Below are 22,194 nucleotides of genomic sequence, written 5' to 3' on the forward strand. Positions count from 1 at the left end.
GCGCCATCCTGAAGGAGGCACGGAGAACAACACTCGTCTCGGTAGACAGTGTTTCGGCATGCGTAGAACACGACCGAGCCATCGTAGTCGATGATGCTGGATGTTTTCCCGGATTGATGTGCCTGCAGCACAACCAAATACCCGTTTTCTAATCGCCTCGTTACTGACACGCTGAGGCCATTCACAACCAGCCACGCTTCTGAGGCATCGGTGGTCGAAAACCTGAAGACGCCTCCCATCATCTACCCGCAGAGGCCATGTCTCGCACGTATACAACAACACTCTTAGATTACGATCACGGTGTTGTGAGACAAGAACAACCAGCTTCAGAAGTTCGTGACGGAGGGGACATGATGTGAATCACTTTATCAACACTTTCAAAGCGCGTCGAACTTGGACCTCAATTCCTTGTTTCAGACATAGTACACATCAATAGGCCTGTACGTAAATGGCTTGCGCAACCTCTTATTTTCGAACGTGCATAGACTGCTGGGGTCATCTTGAAGTATTGTGGCCGAGCAAAGCACAGCTGTTGCCACTAGCTTTGAATGGGACTGCCAGTAATTAAGGATGAGCCCACAGAAATAGCGTTGGTGACGAGGTAGAAAATCGGAAGAAAAAAGTAAGTATCAAAATTGGCCAGTTTTTTGTCCATCCACCTTGATGTACGCAGAAAGCTAGATAAACCGGTTGATGACATCAGGCGACGGTCGCCGTGACGTGATAATTTTTGGTTATGGGATTCACGTTTGCACGTGAGCTGAGACCACTAAGGTAGCCAGGACGATTGGGGTTCCCAGCCAGAGCCTTCGGTTCGAAGGCCCAACAGTGTAAGACCGTTAGAACAACCTAAGGGTTTACAGAGTTGCCGTATATGCAACAAAGCCCAACCTGAATATTGGTTAGAAAGCACCAGCGCCACTCTTCCTTTAACACCAGGTTTGCGCTTTGTAAAAAAGAAATCGTTCAGCCATGGCACCCTATCGGTGCCTAGCTGCGATCCCAACGGCAGGACACACAAGGGCTGAGATACTGACAGGTGGCCCAAGCTTAGACAGCAGTCGAGATGATGAGGTTGGGTTCGATCCACGGACCTTCTGGTCCGTAAGCTAGCGCCTTAATCACTGGGCCATCTCGAGTTTCGTAAAAGAAAATATGCATAGCAAGAGTATTTGTACTGTATCGATAAGAGGAACAAGGTGCATTTCATCTGAAACAAAAAGGAAATAAGATTTTGATCAGTAAGGATTGCATAAATGAGTCAAAGGAAAATGGAGGCAATCAGGACCTAACAAAAACAATGAAATGAAAAAAAGCACTCAAGTGAGGAAGTAAAGCATTCGTACATCAAGTTGTTTACCGACTTCATTTTTACCCAAACCACACATCGTGGAGGAAAGGATAGCTACGTATTCAAGGTGCTATCTTAAACTAGTTCGCCGTAGAGAATGCTAGTGAGCAGTAAAGGGGTACTTTTTATTGGCCTGGAATCGGGACCGTCGCTTATACGGACAAAAATCCTTGTGATTAGAAAACTTAGGTTCAGCCATGTATCTGACCGATGACCTGCCTTGTCCCAGGGAAGCCTACAGGTGCCGACATTGCTGAGCAAACCGGTTATGACTTCCACGTTGTACCGCCAATCTATGATTTGAAGTGGAGCACATAAAAGCGGAAATTATGTACGAACCATTTATTTGAAGATAGATTTAAAGCCAGTGACACAATACATACAGGTTGAAAGTCCTACTTTTCTTCCCATCCTTCATTTGGATGTCCCTTCCTCATGGCTGTATGGTGATTAAGAACCAAAACTACCAAGGTATGACGAGGATGAAACCCTCTACGAAGAACACCATCTTATCACGCAACGTGTGCCAGATCTTGAGATTGACATGAAGCTTAAATCAGAGCTGTACAGGAATTCAAGTAACCCGTTCTCCAGTATCTAAGTTGAACGATTGAAAAGATTGCGCCGTGCACCTGCCACATAACAGTCGCATTGATGAAGTATCATAGAATGCGGGTTCCCCTGCAGCTCTGGAGTAACACGGGATCATGTCTTATATCTAGTGTTGACGATGGCTCCCACACACTTTTCAAAATAAAGTGTTCACCCGCACTATTATGGTGCACCTAACATTAGCGTTACCAGCAACACAGCCGCAAGAATGTAAGAACGTGAGAACAATTTAGAACCCCTGTCCAGCGAGATAACAGATATTAACGAGATAATCGTTCAGCTGCAACATACTCTCAGTGCCTAACTGCTTACCATCCGAAGGAAGCACGAGGGCTGGGATGCTGCCAGGTTGCCCAAGCCCAGACTAAGGAAGTCGAGATACAGAGATAGGGTTAGAACCACGGACCTTCAGATCAGTAAAGTTCACACTCTAGCCACTGAGAGTTTAAGCATCATACTTCTACCCCCCTCCTAACCTATAAGAGGTTTAAAACCCCGAGTAAATCCATCATACCTACGGCAAAACACCAGTGATGCAAAAAGAAATTTTTGCGGTGGAACCTTGCACAACTTAAACAATAGCTTGTATCAGTGCGTTATCGGTGGTAATATTTTTTTGCTAGGAAATGGAAACATGAAGGACTCACATGTTAAAAGCCACCGTAATTGGGACGACGCCAAGGTTCAGGGGCGAACCGTGGCCGAAATTCGGGTGCATGGAACCGTGGTGGGGGTCGGTAGCGTGGGGGCATTCCACGAAAATTCCATTCACGTCCGTTATAGCCGGGATCCATCAAAGGCCGAGGGTATGGTGAAGGGCCAGGTGATGACTTGAAAGCGACGGGCATAGCAGGACTTGGCATTGGAGCGCCGTCATCTACGAAATCCGGGCGCACTGGGCGACCACGAGGTTGAAATTGTTCAGGGTGATTGACATAACGTTCAAAGCCACGGTCTTCAACTGCGTTGAAACGCCGATTACGACCAGAGAGTAATGGGTGATGTAGATCGGACGCAAACCTTTTTCGCGCCGGCGAACCATAGTCATTGTCGGACTCCCTACCGCTAAAGTTACCGACAGGACGACGGGCGCACAGCTGACGTACCATGTTGATTACACGTTTATCTATCTCTTCCGGTTCAGCTAGTTGCTCGGGGCGCAAACAAGCACGAACTAAAAGTGCTTCAAGTGCAGGACGCAATGCAAAGATGCGGGCTGCGGATGTAAATTCCATCTTCAATGGGATCCAATCGTCTAGCAAAACCGTACCGCGTCGATCAGCCGAATTAGGGTCACCATCCTTCCACGTTGCCGTTCGACAACCGAACAGCATCAATTGCAAAGGATTCACCATAGTAAGTCCTTTACAAGAAACTGCTTGTGTGCGAATCTGGGGAAGGAAACAAATGTAACAAAGGAAGATGGTGGAGGGCCCAAGGCAACAAAACAAGGCATTTCTGAATGAGAGTCGTCCGAAAGTGAGTAAACAAGAAAAATCCAAAACAAAAGGCTGTTCGCGATTCCTGACCCACCCGAGCTTAAAATAAGACAATTGTTAGCCATGCCGTTGTGATAAGCTCCGGCTGGTAAGAGCCAATAATCACCAATTTCATGAGGAAAATGAGATGACTAGTGATTTTTATGGACTACGCACCTATGAAGTCCAGTGAAAGTAACACCGAACAGACTCCAGAGCCGAACATTCTTCCCGATGCAGTCCCGGGTCACCTGTCCAACGCTTAAAAAACAGGCTTTCATTGCCATGATTCGATCACAGAAAAAAATAAAAAAGCAAACTCAGCAGCTATAAACGATTTTTCGGTCGGTACAAAATATTAGACATGGAATCAGGGTGTACAGATTAACTGCGTTAACTAACCTTCTCATCGAAGACAAAGAATGGATGATCAAACTTGATCGCCACATTAGAACAGTTAACGGAACCTTTGTGCGTCAGTGCCACTGTGCCCTCCATCGTCAGCAACTTCCGCTTTTCAACGTGATAACATATGTTCGGGTACAAACCGAGTGTCAGCAAGGAAGATAGCATATCGCAGTCGATGTTGTTGGACACATTAAAATTGATGCCTGAATCTGATAAAGATTCCTCAGGGAATGCGAGATTAATGAGAATCATTCGAATCTGGAATAAAGATTCACAAGCAGAAAAGTCAAGAACTAGTGTCGGGCGAGAATGGTTGGCCACTCTTAATTGACAAGAAAGAGTGGCATATAAATCAACGACCTGGCGAAAAGTTATTCAACCTACAGAAGACACCGAATAAAAAACGTTTTGCGAAGAACACTAACCAACTTTACAGTCCAATACCCTCAGTGACCGCCTCGTAACCCACATTTCGTCAGGCATTTGCAAAACATTGTGCACCAAAGTGAGGAGGTGTGCGAAAAAGGATATTCTGATGGGTACGGTAGCTAACCGTGATAGTTGTAATATAGCAGTCAGTCCGGAAAACGCCATCGCTCCTACGGGTAGCCGCTCTTCGGGAAATGTCTGCAGTACTGTGTCCTTTCATGACAAAAGGCATAAATCACGGGTTTTCAGAGGAATTTACCGGAAAAGTTACGAGAGTTTACATCGTTTGAGTGTCGTCGCGCCACTCTAGAAAGGTGAACTTCGCTTCGTTCCAAAAACAAAGCGATGACTCACTACGAATACCACCAAAGGCTGTTCTTTTACGGTATTCTCTATGAAGGAGTCTCGTTTTTTCGACGTCTATGACAGGATAATTATGAATTCATAAAGGAAATTACTCACAAAGTTGTTGAAAACCTTCCGACAGCTTGCGACCGATTTCGCCCTTGTCGGGGCTCATCAGGTAGACGCAGTCCCCGAGTTTCCGTCAACCTTATCTTCTACTTGAACTCAAAATGAACGGGATTTCGACAAAAAAATCATTCAACTGTAACACTCTTTCGGTGCCTAACGAAGGAAGCACGAGGGCTGGGATACTGCCAGGTTGCCCAAGCCTAGACAGGGGAAGTCGAGAGGCGGAGGTCGGATTCGAACCATGGACCTTCCGGTCAGTAAATTCGCAAATTTCGACACTCATTTTCACATTCAGTTGAAGAATATCGTAAACGAGAGATGAGTCTCCCATGAAAACCGAGCAGATATGCAAATAAGTGTATTTGTCGATAATTTTGACTCATTTTCCGAGGACGAACCGTTTATCAGTTGTGATACCAGTGAGCAAATAGAATGCTCCCAGCAAAATTTAGGAATTGTTGAAGCATGAGTTCAGACTGCTGTAGAACAGAATACAGTGGCCATGCGACAACCACAATTTCTGTCCCTATGTTGCAAGGATTGGAATCGTCCGGTCTTTGCTGACTGTGACAACAGGACGGAACCTCACGAAATGATTCATAACCAAGCTCTGGTCCTTTCTCCACGTTCAAAAGACGAAATCGTAGTTTGCGCGTTTTTGGATGAAAAACGTCCTACAGAAAGCCGACACGAAACGCTTGACTTGCACCTTTGGAGTGGTTATTCTACGAAGTAGCTCCGTTTTGGGAGATGTAAAGTGCAGACCTAGGAAAACTAGAATATGTAAAGCCCAATCTCAAGACAATTATGCCCAATCCAAAGCACTAATCCAAGAACGAGAAATTTCGCGTCAGAATGAAGCGACGAATCCCGTCGTTAAACCAAAGCGGACAGCAAACTGGTGATTACGAAAACATTAGGATTGCTTCAACCATTTCCGAAAAAGGCAGCTTATCAGAACTAAAAAAACTCTTGTAACCTGCTATCGTTTCCAGGTAACCAGACTTCCCAGATTAATATGTCGTTCAGCTGTAGCAGTGCCTTACTGACACACCATCCGAAGGAAGCACGAGGGATGGGATACTGCCAAGTTGTTTAAATCAAGACAGGGGAGTCCAGATGCAGATGTCAAGTTTGAACCGCGAACCTTTCGATCAGTAAAGTCGCGCTCTAACCACTGAGCTATCTCGCTCTTAGATTTAATGTAAACTTCAGAAAATAATCTTAATCAACACAAAAAAACTCTTGTAACCTGCTATCGTTTCCAGGTAACCAGACTTCCCAGATTAATATGTCGTTCAGCTGTAGCAGTGCCTTACTGACACACCATCCGAAGGAAGCACGAGGGATGGGATACTGCCAAGTTGTTTAAATCAAGACAGGGGAGTCCAGATGCAGATGTCAAGTTTGAACCGCGAACCTTTCGATCAGTAAAGTCGCGCTCTAACCACTGAGCTATCTCGCCTCTTAGATTAATGTAAACTTCAGAAAATAATCTTAATCAACACTTGGAAAAAAGCATGCAGCAAGTCTAGCGTCCCACATTATTCAGCAACACTTGCATTCGGAGCTCCACAAGGGGTTCATCTTTTAACAGACTGACCTGATTGCCGGCGTCTTCCATTATGCGCAGAGCCGGTCCATTCAACTCACAACGGTCACACATCAAATCGGCGGCCTGTTCGCCCCGACGAGAGCGCTCACTCGTCCACACCTGGAAAATGTTTAGTCCAGCCAAGTGGTCACTGGAATAGCCGGCCGCAAATCGGCGCTGTTCGTTTGACAAACGACGGCGGTCAGGAGGTAGCAGGAACGGGTCGCATCCAAGACTTGCCGCAGAGGCCAGAATAGCAGCGGAACATCCCAGGTTGAAAACACAAGCAAATATCATCATCTTACCCAAACGCGGTTCGATAGGCAGACGAGCCAAAATAGACCCCAGTGGAGTGAGTTCATCATTCTTGTCTAGAGCCTTCATTTCTAAAAAGTCGGATCGGGGAAGACTACTGATGTAAAAAAACAAAGATTGGCGTTTTTGCGATTTTACACAAGCCAACAGAGAAATCCTAACCAATGCAACAGGCGGTCCAACGAATCGCTAGTTATTACAGCCAGTTTGGGATCCCTTGTTCACATTAATCAGACGCTTACTGTTTAGAACAAATGCATCTTGTGAGATCCTCAATATCAAGAGCAATATGCAGGACGCAGATCTGTACGTTCAATCGCCATTACCGATACCCTACCTGATGGTTTACGGGTATTTATAGCCAAAAAGACCTCCGCAGAAATCACAGCCATAATCACCATCCATGAGGCGATATCAGTGTTTAACACTATCACTTTTGTGGTGCGATGTAAAAATAAGGAAAACAGGCTAACATGAGATAAAAGAACAACATATGGACACTAGATGAGTTGAACACATCCGAACATTCAGCGGCCAATACAGTGCTGGTAGGAAATAAAATAATTGCATGGAAAAATCCATTCAGGCTGATCATAGATACATATTTCCTGGTTAATCGGCCCTTAGCTGATAGCTCTACCTTTTAGGGTATGTTCGGCTTCAATCACGGCGTCCAATGGTGGGGGTTGAAGTGCTTTCTTTAGAAAATCGCCGACAGGGCCCAAGCGAAGCAACTTGATCAACAGCGCCAAGTCGTGCAGAGGTGTTCTCAGTATTTCTGGAGTCGAATGCTGCTCCAAACGGTCAAAACGAGCCCGGCTATGGAGGAAAAATTGAATCATGAATAAGGTTGGGAATTGATCGCCTACTGAGCTCCACAAGGTGTCACGAGAGCACATTTTATCGTGGCAGTGCAGTTCAGCAGCAGTCACTGATTGGAAACTAACGCAGTGTCGAACAGCTGGTGCTCTGGTTGATCCGGTGACGAGTTTTTCAGAGTTGAAGAGGGGGGAAGGTGTCAGGCGCCAAACCCCGTTAGATGTAATACACTAAGTCTCCCAACGGTTGGTGGCTAAATCCAGATGAACGGGCTAAATGCTATTAGACGAGATGCGATGAACAAATGGACAAAATATCGCTATAGCGTTTAGTGTGACTAACTGAGTTCCCATGAAGGATGCGGAAATAGGATTATGAGTGGGACAACCACTATCCCCCAGAGAATCGTTTTGTCCTACCCTGCTACCCTGTCGGTAAGAAATTTTAGGCAAAGGCGAGCTAACATGAAAGCAAAGCTTATGAGTAGTTGTAATATCTTATATCGGCGCGTCATTTTCGGGAAGTTTGTACCCTGTAAACCAATAAAGAACTAGATATGATCAACTTCATTAAAAAATTCCACAATTGATTAATTTGCATCCCTTCGTTGGAACAATACAGGTTGCTCTTAATTTTCTGCCGCAAGATATGCAGTTTTATGGAGTATAGTGAACATAAGACAGGTGTCCACATTTTACCACCGCCAAGCAACGAAAAAATACGATGATATTTATTAGAATAGATGCTATTAAAGGCTGTTTCAGCCTAACCAAAACGCTTCTCACCACAAAAAATGTCGGAGATATAAGAAAGCAAAGATAGCGAACCATATACCTGCACAAGTGGAAAGCATAGCCAGGACGAACACGACCGGCACGGCCACGACGCTGCTCTAAATTCGTTTTGCTCGCCCATGAAGTGGAGTAAGAAGTCATGTTGTTGCGAGCGGTGAATAACTTCATCCGTACCAGACAAAGATCGATGACGAATACAACATCGTTGATAGTGATAGATGTCTCAGCAATATTGGTGGACAGCACAATTTTTGTCACACCAGGGGGTGGGGACCGAAAAACTAGTCGTTGATCCTCCCTTGGAACTTGTGAGTGAAGTGGAAGAATCAAGTAGTCATTGCCTCCAAATCGAGGATGAGCCTGCAGGAATTTCCGCAGCATGCTTATAATATTCCAACCGGGTAAGAAAATCAACACTGCACCTGGAATACCCATACGAGCAATTTGTTCCAATAAACATCCAACAAGATCAAAAGGTACCTCCTTCTCTGTGATTTCTCGCATCGAACGGGCAACTTCCGGCCCGTAACTGGGATCACAAATCAGATTACAGTTGTCTGCCGCTACCTCTGCCGAACTTTCTGCTTCCAATCGCCGTTTTCGCTTTTTTTCATCACAGGGTGGTGGCACGTAATTGAGCATTTTGATACAATCCTCGAGGAAGTAATCTACAGAGGTGAAGCAAGGAAATGGCATAATAGTAGATAGACGTGACGATATCAGATGTCGTGAAAAGTTAGGAATGACATCGGCTACTCATAAGTAGCCCACACTCGAGGTGAACTTAGCGTACGAACTGAGCTGAGAATGAGTCTGGGTGCTTCTGCTTCCACCAAATTCTACGGACAGAAAGCCATCTATCGATCCATTGCAAAATAGTGCTTCGAGTGTTTCACTCATTATAAGGGCTGTGTTTTCATCAAAAACGTACGGAGTGTTGGTCTTACAAATCCACCGTATATACTCAGCAACAGAAAACCGGCGCATATTTCCCGACACGGTAACACCGGTGGCGAATCTGTACACATGGCCTTGGTTACCCACTTCCTGCACAGACTCCTAGCATTTCGCTTCCCCGCCGCATGCATCCCATTTCGTTCGTGATTATCTGTTTAAGCGCTAATACAAGTCACCATACCTACCGAGCCAGCTTAAAGTCGGGCATTATCGTGCGCTGGGTCACACCAGGCAATTTGAGTAAGGAAATAAGGGACAGAAGTGGTAACACAGAGGGCAATTAACGAGTATTTAATACCTAACATTACGATGCAATTGAAACCCGTGCCGCACGGACCCCGGCGATTCCCTCTAACTACCACTTACTGACGAGTAATAATGAGTAATAATCGTCCAGCTGAAACATCCTTTCGGTGCCTAGCTGCCACCCGAAGGAAGCACGAGGGCTGGGATACAGTTAGGATGCCCAAGCCTAGACAGGGGAAGTCGAGATGCAGAGATCGGGTACGAAAAACGGACCTTCAAGTCAGTAAATCCACGCTCTAACCACTGAGCCATCTCGCCCCCTCTACTGAGGAGTGTTGAGATAGCTATCAATAACTGTCTGCCAGTCTCAACAAGTTTTTGTAATGGCATTTAGGCATATGATCTGAAACTTTAAAGTGTAAATCCTTACTTCAAGAGTCGCTACTTGAGAATACGCCCAGTAAACTTCAAAATAAAGAGCTCGAGAGTATTGATAGGTATACTTATCTTGGCACCTACATACGCCGAGATCACAGTGTAGTATATGAAGTCAATTCAAGCATCTCTGAGGAACCATAATGTTCGCCAAATTGCACCATCTGCGGCATCATAAGCCAGTACCCATGGGGTTAAAGGGTGGAATCTACGAAAAGACCGTTAACAGTCTTCTGCGATTACTATGGAACTACGGGCATGTTCAGCCTACCCTGAATCCCTAGACTCAAGAACAATTCACCTGGCCATCTGCAATTGCTTAGGCGGATTTCTGACATGCAATGTCACTCTGGACAGTGAAATTGGAACTCCCGACGGTCCCGGAGACGAACGAACGCTTCCTCATCTTCTTCATTCGTCACCGAACCGCAGGTCATGACGAACTCTCATTCACTCAGTTCAAAGATAGAGGTGAAGCCCTCAGTTGGTGCTATCCTATCCGAATGAAACGGACCTGCAAGCTTACAGGAACTATTCGACAGCGGTCATCGTACTCAAGAATGATGTTAGCACTAAATGTGACGATCAGCTTGACACCTTCATAGCCAGACTTTTTGCATCGTTTGATTTACGACAGCGTGTGAAAATGGCACCTGAGAAAAGCAAACAGGAACCCGGACCCGGAAGAGGTTGTGGACCACATCTTCACAGTCCACCAAGTGTTAGAGCAACGGCATCCATACAATACACAGTTTTGGTGTTCGTTGACTGCAAGTGTCGATTTCGTCGAACGGTTAGTTAATCTCAATAAATTGGTGTATAGGGTATGGTTTAGAAATTCGTAAATACGATTCCGTTTGTACCAACATACCTGTTGGTGCATGAAAAATGTATGTGGAGATCTCCAAGAGCTCTCCTACAAGCAGTACTGTCCAACAAGTATCCGCTCCTTCCGTTTCTACTTGATTTCGTCATTGAAGTAAACTTTGGAAGGTCTCGAAAACCCTGCTGTTCAGATTTCTGTTATATTTTTCCGGCCTGGAATACGCAGATTACATTGTCCTCATTATTGAAGAGGAAGCACAAACAAAGCTGATTGAAGTCATCCACTTTTTTAACATATGCTCCATCTCTACATATTGCAGGTATGCAGCGAGGCGTAAATTTTCAACACGCCTAAGAATGCAAGAAGTTACACACGTATCCCCGAAGGTGAATTAGCTCTGACGGCAATATGACAGATGAAGTCGACCCACGAATCTCCAAGGCCGGAATCGCGTTTGCCAACTTATCACATTTAATACCAATTCTGGTATTAGAAAGAGATAAATGGGAATGAGAGCAAGCGTATGTTGTACGGCTGAGACTTGGCCACTTCGGACAGAGGATGTAAGGCATCCTCAGGACTCTGACCACCGATGCCTCAGTTTGGTTGGAATTGGTTGGGATAAGCCGATTCGCAACGAAGTGGTCCTCATTCAATCAGAAGGTACTTCTAACAATAGTAATAACCGTTTAGCTGTAACACGCTTCCGGTGTTCAGCTGCCATGGCACCTGGTCTGGAGTGGCGGGAATCTAGACATTGCAAAACGCAACGAAAATGAGTGATATTTGCATTCCGGGATTGGACCCATGTGACCCTCCCTGTGTTTAGCTGAAAATGAACGATATGGGGTTACCGATATCAGCGGTGTTAGCGCTGTCAGTTTTTCTACCCAGATTGCCTGAGTGGGTGGTAGGGGTGTGTTGTTGTGGATGCGACGGTTTGTGCGCCTCCGTGACCCAATGAGCTGGGGGGGGGTGTCAGTGCGGCAATCGCAGTCTCTCGTACCAGGTTGGTCAATGGTTAGAAGTCTGACCAACAGTCTCCCGGCCCTGCAGGTCGGGGGTTAAAGCATGCGTGGCGACACGTTCTATAAAAATGGAAACGCACTTGAACTTCCCGCTAAACACCACTGTCTTGTGTTAAGGCTCTTGAGCCAAAGGCTTTGGTTGAGGACCTTAATTGTCCACTTGTCTAGGTGTGAGCACCCTGGCAGTATCCCAACCCATGTACAAGTACAGCAGTGAAGCATCAATGTTGGACACTGATATTATGCTGTCGATGGTGATGCAGATTACCCATGTTTAGACGGGAGCAGTCGAGATACCGGGGTCAACTTCGGACCACGGACCTTCCGGCCAGTATGTTTGCGCTTAACCACTGAGCTAGAGCTATCTTCGTAGTTTATGATTATGAACTTGGACATGCACGTAATGAAGCAGCCCGTGTGTGCTGGATGATGAATCGGACTAACTTGAACAGATGGTGAAGATTGTCAAGTTAAGGTGGTCGAGGCAAGCACAATGTATCCTTGACTAATGTTTATCTACTCCGAAGGTTTCACGCAGGATGGATGTGGCAACGCAAAACGAAGGCTTATGCCATCAAGTTGAGCGCAGTGAGATACTCGCGTCAGCCTGGATAGCGTGCACGTGGTTCCCTCTGATTAATTTCCTCACAAGAGCCGGCATGTAGCCGATCCCATTTAGCGATCGTCCTGTCACTTGTTGGCCGAACTGTTTAGTTAGCGCTTGTCTGTCCTTGCTTGCAGGGCATGCGTTGGGTGAAGATAGCTAGGGATTCTGAGGTAACCCCGTTGATGGAGTCTTGTTCCAAAATGAGTTTCAACTACGTTTAATCCAATAATTTTGGAAGGTGTAGGTACCTTGCTCTTGACTGCTTTCGCCAGGTACATGGATTTTTTTTCAACAAATACCCACTTTTCATTCACTTTTTACTGGAGCACTCTTACTCCTCGATTGTATGACATCTAAGCATCAGCTCCCATTACCGGTGCGTTGTCTATGATAACGACTTTGCTATAAAGATTCCCGCCAGAACTGCCCTCACAGATTTCTTGAGCTAAAAAGTGGCTGGAGGTAAAACACAGAATGGCTCAACTCCGAGAAAAGAAAGTTTTGTTCAGATGTGCTACACTTACGTTCCACAGGATGTGTCCGACCCTCAATATCGAACACAGTGCATTCACCGAAATAATCAACGAACATCGTCGTGTCAATGGTGGCCGACATCAATACCAATCGCAAATCACGGTGAGCTTGAATCATGTCACGCAGCAATATGAGCATGAAGTCCGTGTTCACATCACGTTCATGTATCTCATCCACTACAATGTGAGATACGCCGCGTAAACCAGACTCCATTTTTCGCGCCATTGTTCCAACGGTGCAGAACAAGATAGAGGCGTACGGTCGGGGATGAACAGTTTCGAAACGAACCGAATAACCAACGCTCATTCCGACCGCCTCGCCACGTTCATATGCGATCCGCTCAGCCAGACTGATTGCTGAAATACGCCTTGGCTGCGTCACAAGAACCGCGCACTCTGCGCCTCGGCCTGACTCGATGTAGGTGTCCAGAATAAATTGCGGGATCTAGAGTATAAAAATGGTTAAATACATAAATACCAAGTATCGATAATTTACCCGAGAACTAATGGTTGAATCTACCAGCTATCCACCTACAAATGGTGTGACAGAAACGCACCAGCCTCAGCTGCCAGAGGTTCATTTCCAAGAAAATCTGGTGGGCACGAGGAAGTACCGCATTAGATGAAAGATCTGTTTCACTACCAAACCACCATCCTCAGCTGTAAGAACCACGTACTTGTACAGTGGTTGTAGCTGCAACAGTTTCGTTCACTACGAAAAACCAAACATAATATAGGACAGTTGGAAATCTGGATCTCCAACAGTTGAACGACATGGTCTTCATGCGGTCTACGGTATTAAACGATGGAACAAAAGCTGTGCTCGAGCCTTATCAGTGGTCATGTTTCATGACCACGCTAATTCAAGACCCCTTCTTCAGGAGAAACTAGTAAAGTTGGGTAAGGAGCAGACGAGAGAACAGATTTAAGACGATAGTAAACGGTTCAAATGGTCTGTGTCCTCCAGAAACTTGAAAATACACAGAACTCACTTGAGTAGTCTTTCCACAGCCGGTTTCGCCCCGAATAAGAGTAACACGACTGTGTGTGATCGCGTCCATAATCGAGTGTCGATAGGAGTGTACTGGTAATTGCGCACGGTCGTCCAACAAGGACCGCAAATTCGGCTCATTATCGAAACGACGTAACCGCTCGTCAGCAAACCGGGCGCTCATCTCCGATAATTGCATAATAGCCTATCAAGTGATATTATGTTAGCAAAGAAGATGACTTACCTCTGGTCCTTCATCGATGTTGCAGCCAGTCCACGGATTCCAGTTAGGCAGCGGGGGACACCAAGGTATCACCTGTGATTGCTGAGCTGGTGCTTCCTCAAAGTCTGTTAAATTGTAATGCGTTATCATATTGTATGGTTGATCAGGTGATACAGTTTCAGGTAGTTGAAGAGGTGGTTGTAGTCCGAGATCATCAAGCAGGTCAGCAAGGGAACGCTCCAAACCAGGATCGAGTTTAACATCAACCGGAGGGACCTGTAAATTATGAAATTCGACTCGAGAAAAGGATGTGGTGCAGATATGGCGGACAAAAAAAAGGCAAAAAGGCTTAGGCACAAAAGTATGTGGGATACGTCTACGCTGGTCAGTCTGAACGGCGCCTAATATTGATGTCTTGTGGAAACTTCTCATCAGGAACGCGAAAGGACTTACATTACCCAGAATAAGACACATTTGTGATTAAAAGTACTCTCCTCTCCACGACTGACGCAATAAAAGTACTTACGTTTACGCAACACGGTTTGTAAAAATCTCTGAAAAAAGAATGACGAAACTGAGACGTCTTGAGGTCTTCGAAAATCGTTGTCTCGGAACCATAGCTCGTGTGGATTGGTGTCAGCGAATCCGTGATGAGGTAGTTAGAAAGCGCGCCTTCGGTTGTGCAACGCGTAATTCGATTGAAGAATGCGTCCAGTACCAGAGGCTGCGTTAGTTGGGACATGTGTTGCGTATGCCGAAGCATCGTTTGCCGAAGAGAGTACTGTTTTCCGTGCCCAATTCGGAGTGGCGTAAACAGAGAGGTGGCCAACCCCTAGCCTGGCAGAGGAGTATGGAGATCACGAAACGCTTGGGTGCTGTCGGTGCTACTCGCCTTCCAGGATGGGGACCGCGTGATCCTCACTGTGCCTGGTTGGAGACACTACAAGACATGGCTGCCAACCGATGTCAGTGGCGTTCTTGTTGTCAGTTTCTGTCCAGATTGCATGAGTGAATGTCTAAAGGTGTAGGCACCTCGGAATGATTGTGTTAAGCTAGAACTAAGTCCCTCCCCCATCCACCTTTATCCTTTTCTTTACAATAAGGCTTTCAAATAAATCATGGTTGTACGGCAGTGAAGCATCGGTGTTGAACACTGTCATGATGATGAATCCTTAAATTGAAGCCCCTAACCTGAAAAGTCATCGTTGTCCGTGAAAAACGAACACTGAGGAGAGATATATGGAGTTGTCTGTCATAGCGTGAAGGAGTTAAAAGTGTTGGTGGGAGGGGGGCTGAGTGCACACGGTTATAAGATCTAGCAATCGCTCGGTACAATTACTTCGGATGAATTTCGGAGTGGATGGGGACGCCTTAGGAGAAACAGTAGGTTTTGGACGAAGCTGGAGCCATGAATGCATGTCATTTTGGACAAAACGGGCTCTGTCCGGGATCCACATAGAGCCTGAGTGGGGAACGTTCTGCGACCAGATGAGTCCAGAAAAAGTAAATGCACTAAGAAAGCCCACGAAACTTTGTAGTGTTGGGCAAACCAAGGCTGACGACTGACTGGTTGTACTGACCAACTTACACCAGCATCCGCAAGACTGTGTGATGTGGTGGGCGAAGTCAGCAGGTTCTTTTTGGCGATCAAACAGAACAGCCGCTACTCTCAGCTGTTTCAGTGTTTCACGCCGTTGGCAGTAAAAGAAGCAAACATATGGAGGAAGAAAAGAAGCCTAATGGGCTGTATAGCTCTATCGCCTGGAAATCTTTAGGTATATTTCTAAGTGACTCACCAGAGAGCAAAACGCGCGTCACGTGAGTCGGGTAGGCTGTGAAACCTGGCTCTGGGAAATTGTCAATGATCTAGAATCCTTTCAGGAAGATTACAACGGCGAATAGTATGTATTTACTGTGATAACTACTTTCAAAACGGGTTGACCAATACAGTGCAGTTTCAGATAATTGAGATGTCAAAACAGCTGCTATGACACATGATTGTAAACCACGTTGTGTTTTGAAACTGTTTGATGGTAACACGGCTGGTTTTAGCTATTTACTGAAACTCTGTAGGGTTTATAACTTTTGAAGAACATCATCTGCCTTATAGCTTTTAACCCAAACAGACAGATGAAGTGGGTCCCTGCAGTGAAGCTCTTTAGGATGGTTAGGAAACTGAATACCTTCCTCGCGCTGGTGTTCGCGTACCCCATTGGAGGGGTTTCCCTACCGCAACGACTGTCTACTGGCCGAACGAAATTGGTCACTTTGCAGACCTTCTGACGGACAAGGGTTATATGTTCAAAACTGTACGCTTGATTATGAAACCATGGGCTCGAGATAGCTCAGTGGTTGAAGCGTGGTTCGACCCAACCCCTGCACCCCGACTAGTCCTGTCTAAGCTTGGGAAACCTGAGAGCATCTCAGCTCTCCTGCTTCCTTCGGGTGGCGTGGCCGCTATGCACTGAAAGGGTACTCCAGCTTAATTATCATTATGAAACTATTCTGTTGCGTCCTGATTAGCATTTCTACACACAGGCGCACAAATGAAACAGTATCATATATATATATATATATATTTAGCATTCAGAAGCAAGTTTAAGGGGTGGATTTAACAGCGCCAGAAAAAAAGAATCAGGTAAAACTCTCGACTCTCACCTCATCATGCTTCTTTTTCCTCTTTTGGCCAGTGAATGCTTCGATTTCGCCGGCGTGGAAGAGCTGTCGCACTAGGGATAGGCAACAAGCACGGGAAGCCATCTGTTTGTTGGAACCACACTCCCGGGCATAAAGATTCTTTCGAAGGCCGCGGGCGAAAACGGTCATTTCAGCAGCGTAACTCCTGCAATAACAGTGAAACGCAGTTTATATCCAAAGCAAAATTTTGAACAGCAAAAGATTTGAGACACTAAACCAGTACGTCACTAAAGTAGTAGTCAACAATCCAAAGCTAGTTAGCTTTCAATTCAACAGCAATATTCACAGACTAGAGTAAGCACTTTACGAATTACGGACAACCATGAGCACAAGGGAGGCTCTGGCATACTGGAGAACACGAGGACAGCAAATACAACCCATAGCATGAAATGTGCCAGTGTGAAAACCACCTAGGATTATTTCACAACTTAGAAGAACCCAAATAGAACATACACACCAATAGTTTGAAGCCGCACTGAGTTGAACGGACTTATAATAACAATAACCGTTCAGATGTGGCACCCTTTCGATGCCTGGCTGTCATGCCACTCGAAGGGAGCACGAAGGCTAAAATACTACCAGGATGCCCAAGCCTAAATAAGGGAAGTAGAAATGCAGTGATCGGTTTCGAAACACGGACCTTCCGGCCAGTGAATCCGCGCTCCAATCACTGAGCTATCTCGCACCGGACTTATAATTTGCTCAGGTAGGGTTCGGAATACTGACGTCACTAGAAAGCTGAAAAATGCTCCACGATATCAGACATCTTGCTTCCGAATCCGTTAAACTGCAATCACAGGTCAGTGATCACACCGTGAGTGAACGAAAACAATTGGTTTGCAGTCCAAAAGAAAGCAGTAAAGATCAAGAGCAGCTCAACGAGGTCAAATGTGAAATAAGTTGGGACTAATTCGGGCCACTTATGCTTTTAAAAATGTTGCCGCTGTGCCAAACACTAACATTAACAAGTTCATGAGAAAAACGTGCGTGCACTCTCAAAAACTGAGAAACTCACGTCCGTTTCCAAAACGCGAATGATACTGGATGAATCCGTCAAAGCAGCCGGGACAACACTGACTGAAAGGGACAAGGTACGGTTCACAAAAATCAAGGCCACCGATCGCTGAAACTAGGTGCTTCCTGAATAACGAGAAGCAAGAAGTTACAGCGATTGGGGCCTCGAACCCTTGGGTGATGCGATGCCCAGCATTTCGGTCTGCTACGCTATGAAACTAGCAGGCGAGCAGACCGAAATAAAGGGCATACTGACCGCAATGATACATGGACCCCCGAAAGTCCGCATGAATTAAAATTGGCGTGATTTCTGAAAAGCTTGACTTCATCTGAAAATTGAAGTCATTCTTTAGACCCAGCTAATCGTTCATCGTTGCATATGTTGGTTGATTGTGGGGTCCGGTCTGAAACGACATCAACGGACCCGCGTGGACCCAAAGCTGCGAACAAGTTGGTTGCACAGTAGGACTAGATGAGATGATGTTGCCCACTCTCGAAAATCAGACACTTGCATTTACATTTGCATCACAAATGGACGCTGTTACACGTTTTACGTTAATATACCCCAATGTCACAAGATATTTAGCCCAAGCGTGACAGGCTCCCTCCAGACAACTTGCGGTTTACATCGTGAAATGTCATGAAAAGTACCGGAGCCTTAGGAGGAAAAAAATATGAAGGCAAGCTCCACAATCGAGATAGAAAACCGTCCACAATGGAAAGGATGTATCGAATACACCATCCAGTCACATATGACTGTTACATAAACGTTCACAAGATTCGAATAGTTCCAACAACCAGCCTGCCAACCAGTTCTACATATACTGTTAAGAACTGGTGGTCACATGTAGGTGTTATCTGCGCACATCAGTTACGGACGTTTACTCTGCCCTATCTATCGTTTGGTATCTAGTCTTACTCCCTTAACTCGTCATGCGACCGCAGAGACTGTGACCTAGTTTCCCTGGCTGGCAACCCCAACCACCGTTATCAACTAGGTCCAATAAATGACTACATAAAAGGTAATTACGGTAAGTGGCAAATACAATTAACTTTAGATGAAACAGCTAAGCCATCAAGATGCTGCGCAGCCGTGAATGCAACACCAAAGAGGTAAACTAATCTTCCTGTGGAAAGTTGTGGCATGGCAAAGTTAGCCAGCCACAGAAAGCTCATCGCGGTTAACATTTGTCACCTAATGCAGTTAAACTGTTTTGATGACTTACCTGTTGTGGTCCGGACCTAAGGCGGTGTACTTGACCTCGCCGATTTGCTGTCGGGTAGCCTGAAGATATTCATTTAATCGAGCCTTGGCATTCTCCATTGACCACCCACCATGGAGGTCAGCCGTCAGATCGACCTCTTCGGCCTAGAAATGGGTAACGCAACGAAATATTAGAACCCTACCTCTTCCAACTTTTTCTGGTCGAATATCCTGTTAATGTAGGTCGAACCAGGTGTAGGTATATCGTTGTCGGATCGGGGTGCCGGCGGAGGCAGGCGTTCAAGAGGTAAATCGGTCACATTTGGTTTGAAGGGAGTAGGCTCACGCCCTGTTTCACCTGGCTTTCGACTGTAGAAGAAAACAAAGGTATCTACTTACCTGAAGGACCGGTACCTCCGAAGCTTTCACATGTCCTTCTCGAACTAAATAATTGGCGAAATCACGAGCCGCATTGGTCTGTGCATCTTTTTTGGATGTCGAATTTCCCAGTCCGACATAATCAAAAGACTCAGCCCTTAGCTATTGTGTGTTTCTATGTAAAGGGTGGGTTTACCTCACAGATGAAGCGTAGCCGCCCCCGGCCGGCAGGTTTTTGAGTAATAGTATACTCCGGGGCGATTCGTCTGGTCGACTGAAGATATGAGTAGACCCAGGATTTGATGCCTTCCGTATCGCCCATGTTGCAAATACCAAGTTATCTGAAAATGAACATGGAGATCGGAGTCGAGTGTTGTACACAAAATCAGCGACAATATGGTATCGAAGCTCTCTACCGGTAACTACGTAAAATATCCATTATCATCATTGTCAGCTGTAATAACCGCGTACTGGTCGTACAGTGGTTGTAGCTGCCGCAGTTTCGTTCACCGATGGTTTGGGGGGGAGGGGTAGATAGCTGCGCATTGCAGGCGGGAGCTGATAAACTGGTGCACGAAAGCTGCCACCTTGACGTGGTGGTCGGGCTTGAGTGCTGCAATGATCCCGCGGGCTACACTGGCTGGAACTTCGTTCCACAAAGTACAACCATGCCAGGAAAGCCAAATGGGAGCAGCCAGACCAAGAGCAACGAGACCCCGCACTACGAGTAATCGTGGCACGAGGCGGTCTGGGGGTAGTCGTACTGTCCTCTGCGACAGGAGTGTGAAGGCAGTAAGGTGTTCCCCCAGGCGACCAGCATATCCATATTTATGGAAGCAGCGATGCTGCCTTCCCCCGGGGAAGGACGGGCTAGAAAAGGTCGGCCCCAAAAAACCGCACACTCCGATCGCCCAACGGTTGACCGTGACCGCCGGCGCATTATCCAATACGGTCGAAATACTTTTAAAACCAAAGAGCCCGGTGCTGCTCAAAAGGCACCTGCTGTGCGCAGCCGCATCAGGAATGAGACAGTAATGCCTTATTCCCTGCGCCCTCGGGTTAGGCCAACCCCCTGCAGCCGAGCAGGTCAGACTATTGAGTCATCGGCTCCGGGCAGGGTCCCCAAAGAAAACCCTACATTCTCCCACTGCCTCGTGGGTCAGACTTTTGAGTCAGAGGCTAGGGTCAGGGTCCCCGAACAAAACCCTACGTCATCCCACTGCCTTGTGGGTCAGACTTTTGAGTCGAAGGCTCAAGGTGGGGTACCTCAACCAAACCCCCTTCCTCGGCCTGGGCAACCGGGAAGTATCATTTGCCCGCGCAGTTCAGCGTCCACCGATGTCCCTCCCCAACCCCTTCCCACTGCACAAGCAAACGTCGCTGGGCCATTTGACTGTCAGTCATCTGACCGAAGGGCCTTATGCTCCACGCTGCCTACAAGCCTTAAACAAAATAACACCTTTCTAAATCCACGAGATCCTTTCTATATAGGAGCTTTTAACGTCCGTACTCTATGTCAAATTGGCAAACAGGCAATGCTTGCTGAAACCTTGTACTCCCTTAAAATTGATGTATGCTGTGTCTCCGAAACACGCATACAAGACCCGAGCGTGGTTCTGCATCTCAGAACGCCAAGGATGAACTCAGCTCTTTCACATTTCTCCCTCCGTGTGTCTGGTGACCCAGAAGCGATGACTCGTGGAATATATGGCGTGGGAGTTGCACTCAGCCCCAGAGCTGAACGCGCTTTGCTGGATTGGATCCCAGTGAACAGTCGTCTCTGCGCCGTCCGGTTATCCAGTTCAATCAAGCTCAATGCCTCGCGGCATAAAAAGCGGTGCCTGTTTGTCGTGTCGGCTTATGCCCCGACGGACTGCAGTTCTGATGCGGAGAAGGATACTTTCTATCGAGAGCTATCCGGGCTCATTCGTCAGGCAAAAAGCACTGACATTGTGATCCTTGCAGGCGATTTGAATGCTCAAGTAGGTCGTCTGAGCTCCTTGGAATCACATTTGGGTGGTCATTTCGGAGTCGATGCTCGCCGCACAGACAACGGAGATCGACTCCTTCAGTTGTGTGCTGATCACTAACTGTTTCTGGCAAGTACGAACTTTCAACATAAACGTTCGCACCGCGTAACCTGGCGGCCGCCAACTACAAATCAACCGTGGACCCAGTTGGACCACGTGGCCATCAGTCACCGGTGGAGAGCCACAATTCAAGACTGCCGTTCCTTCTGGGGCACACCACTTGATTCCGATCACGCCACGGTGCGCGCACGCCTGACAGTTCGTTTCCCTTCAGGCCCTCGCAAGTCGGCAAGAAGCATGCCAATTCATCAGCTTCGAAGAACTAAGTAAAATAACACAAGAAAGATGATCACTCAGCTGTAACACCCTCTCGATGCGTAGCTGCCATGCCACCCAAATGGAGCACGAGGGCTGGGATACCGTCAAATCGGCCAAGCCTAGACAGGGGAAGTCGAAATGTAGAGGTCAGGCTCAAACCACAGATTTCCGGTCAGTAAATTCACGCTTTAACCACTTGAGCAATCTCGCCCCCTCCCAGTAACTGATTACTTGGTGCACGGCCGGCTGTACCTAGTGCCCTCCAAGACACAGGGTAGGGGGCTTGTGCTAGCCCGGTTTGAGTGGTTCAGCACATAACCGAAGAGGTCCCACCTCATTATCCGTGCGGTGAGCGTCAACCTCGAATTGGCGTTTTACGTATCTTGGAAGTTGTATTAGCTCTGATTGTAGTTTGACAGATGAGGTGAATGTG

General features: G+C 46.6%; 2 protein-coding genes across 2 annotated transcripts in view; one reads left to right on the forward strand and one right to left on the reverse strand.

The window, feature by feature from the left end:
- The window catches only part of T265_09023 (hypothetical protein), a gene marked incomplete at both ends in the record, with an annotated part of 12,265 nt that extends 8,889 nt beyond the window's left edge, over positions 1-3,376 (forward strand). Inside the window, one exon of the mRNA XM_009174984.1 lies at positions 3,108-3,376. Within this exon, the coding sequence (XP_009173248.1) occupies positions 3,108-3,376 (269 nt within the window). The remainder of the gene's footprint in view (positions 1-3,107) is intronic.
- Positions 1,168-19,735, reverse strand: T265_09022 (hypothetical protein; the record flags this gene model as incomplete). Its single annotated transcript, XM_009174983.1, has 14 exons — positions 1,168-1,210; positions 2,611-3,354; positions 3,844-4,107; positions 6,356-6,732; positions 7,302-7,480; positions 8,315-8,942; positions 12,898-13,351; positions 13,899-14,102; positions 14,142-14,396; positions 16,779-16,962; positions 19,058-19,200; positions 19,239-19,397; positions 19,435-19,575; positions 19,610-19,735. The coding sequence occupies 13 exons, from the start codon at positions 19,733-19,735 to the stop codon at positions 2,614-2,616; spliced, it is 3,855 nt and encodes a 1,284-aa protein (XP_009173247.1).
- Positions 19,736-22,194: the final 2,459 nt, after the last annotated feature.

The sequence above is a fragment of the Opisthorchis viverrini genome, assembly GCF_000715545.1.
Source record: "Opisthorchis viverrini unplaced genomic scaffold opera_v5_249, whole genome shotgun sequence".
In the NCBI taxonomy this organism is placed as follows: Eukaryota; Metazoa; Platyhelminthes; class Trematoda; order Opisthorchiida; family Opisthorchiidae; genus Opisthorchis; species Opisthorchis viverrini.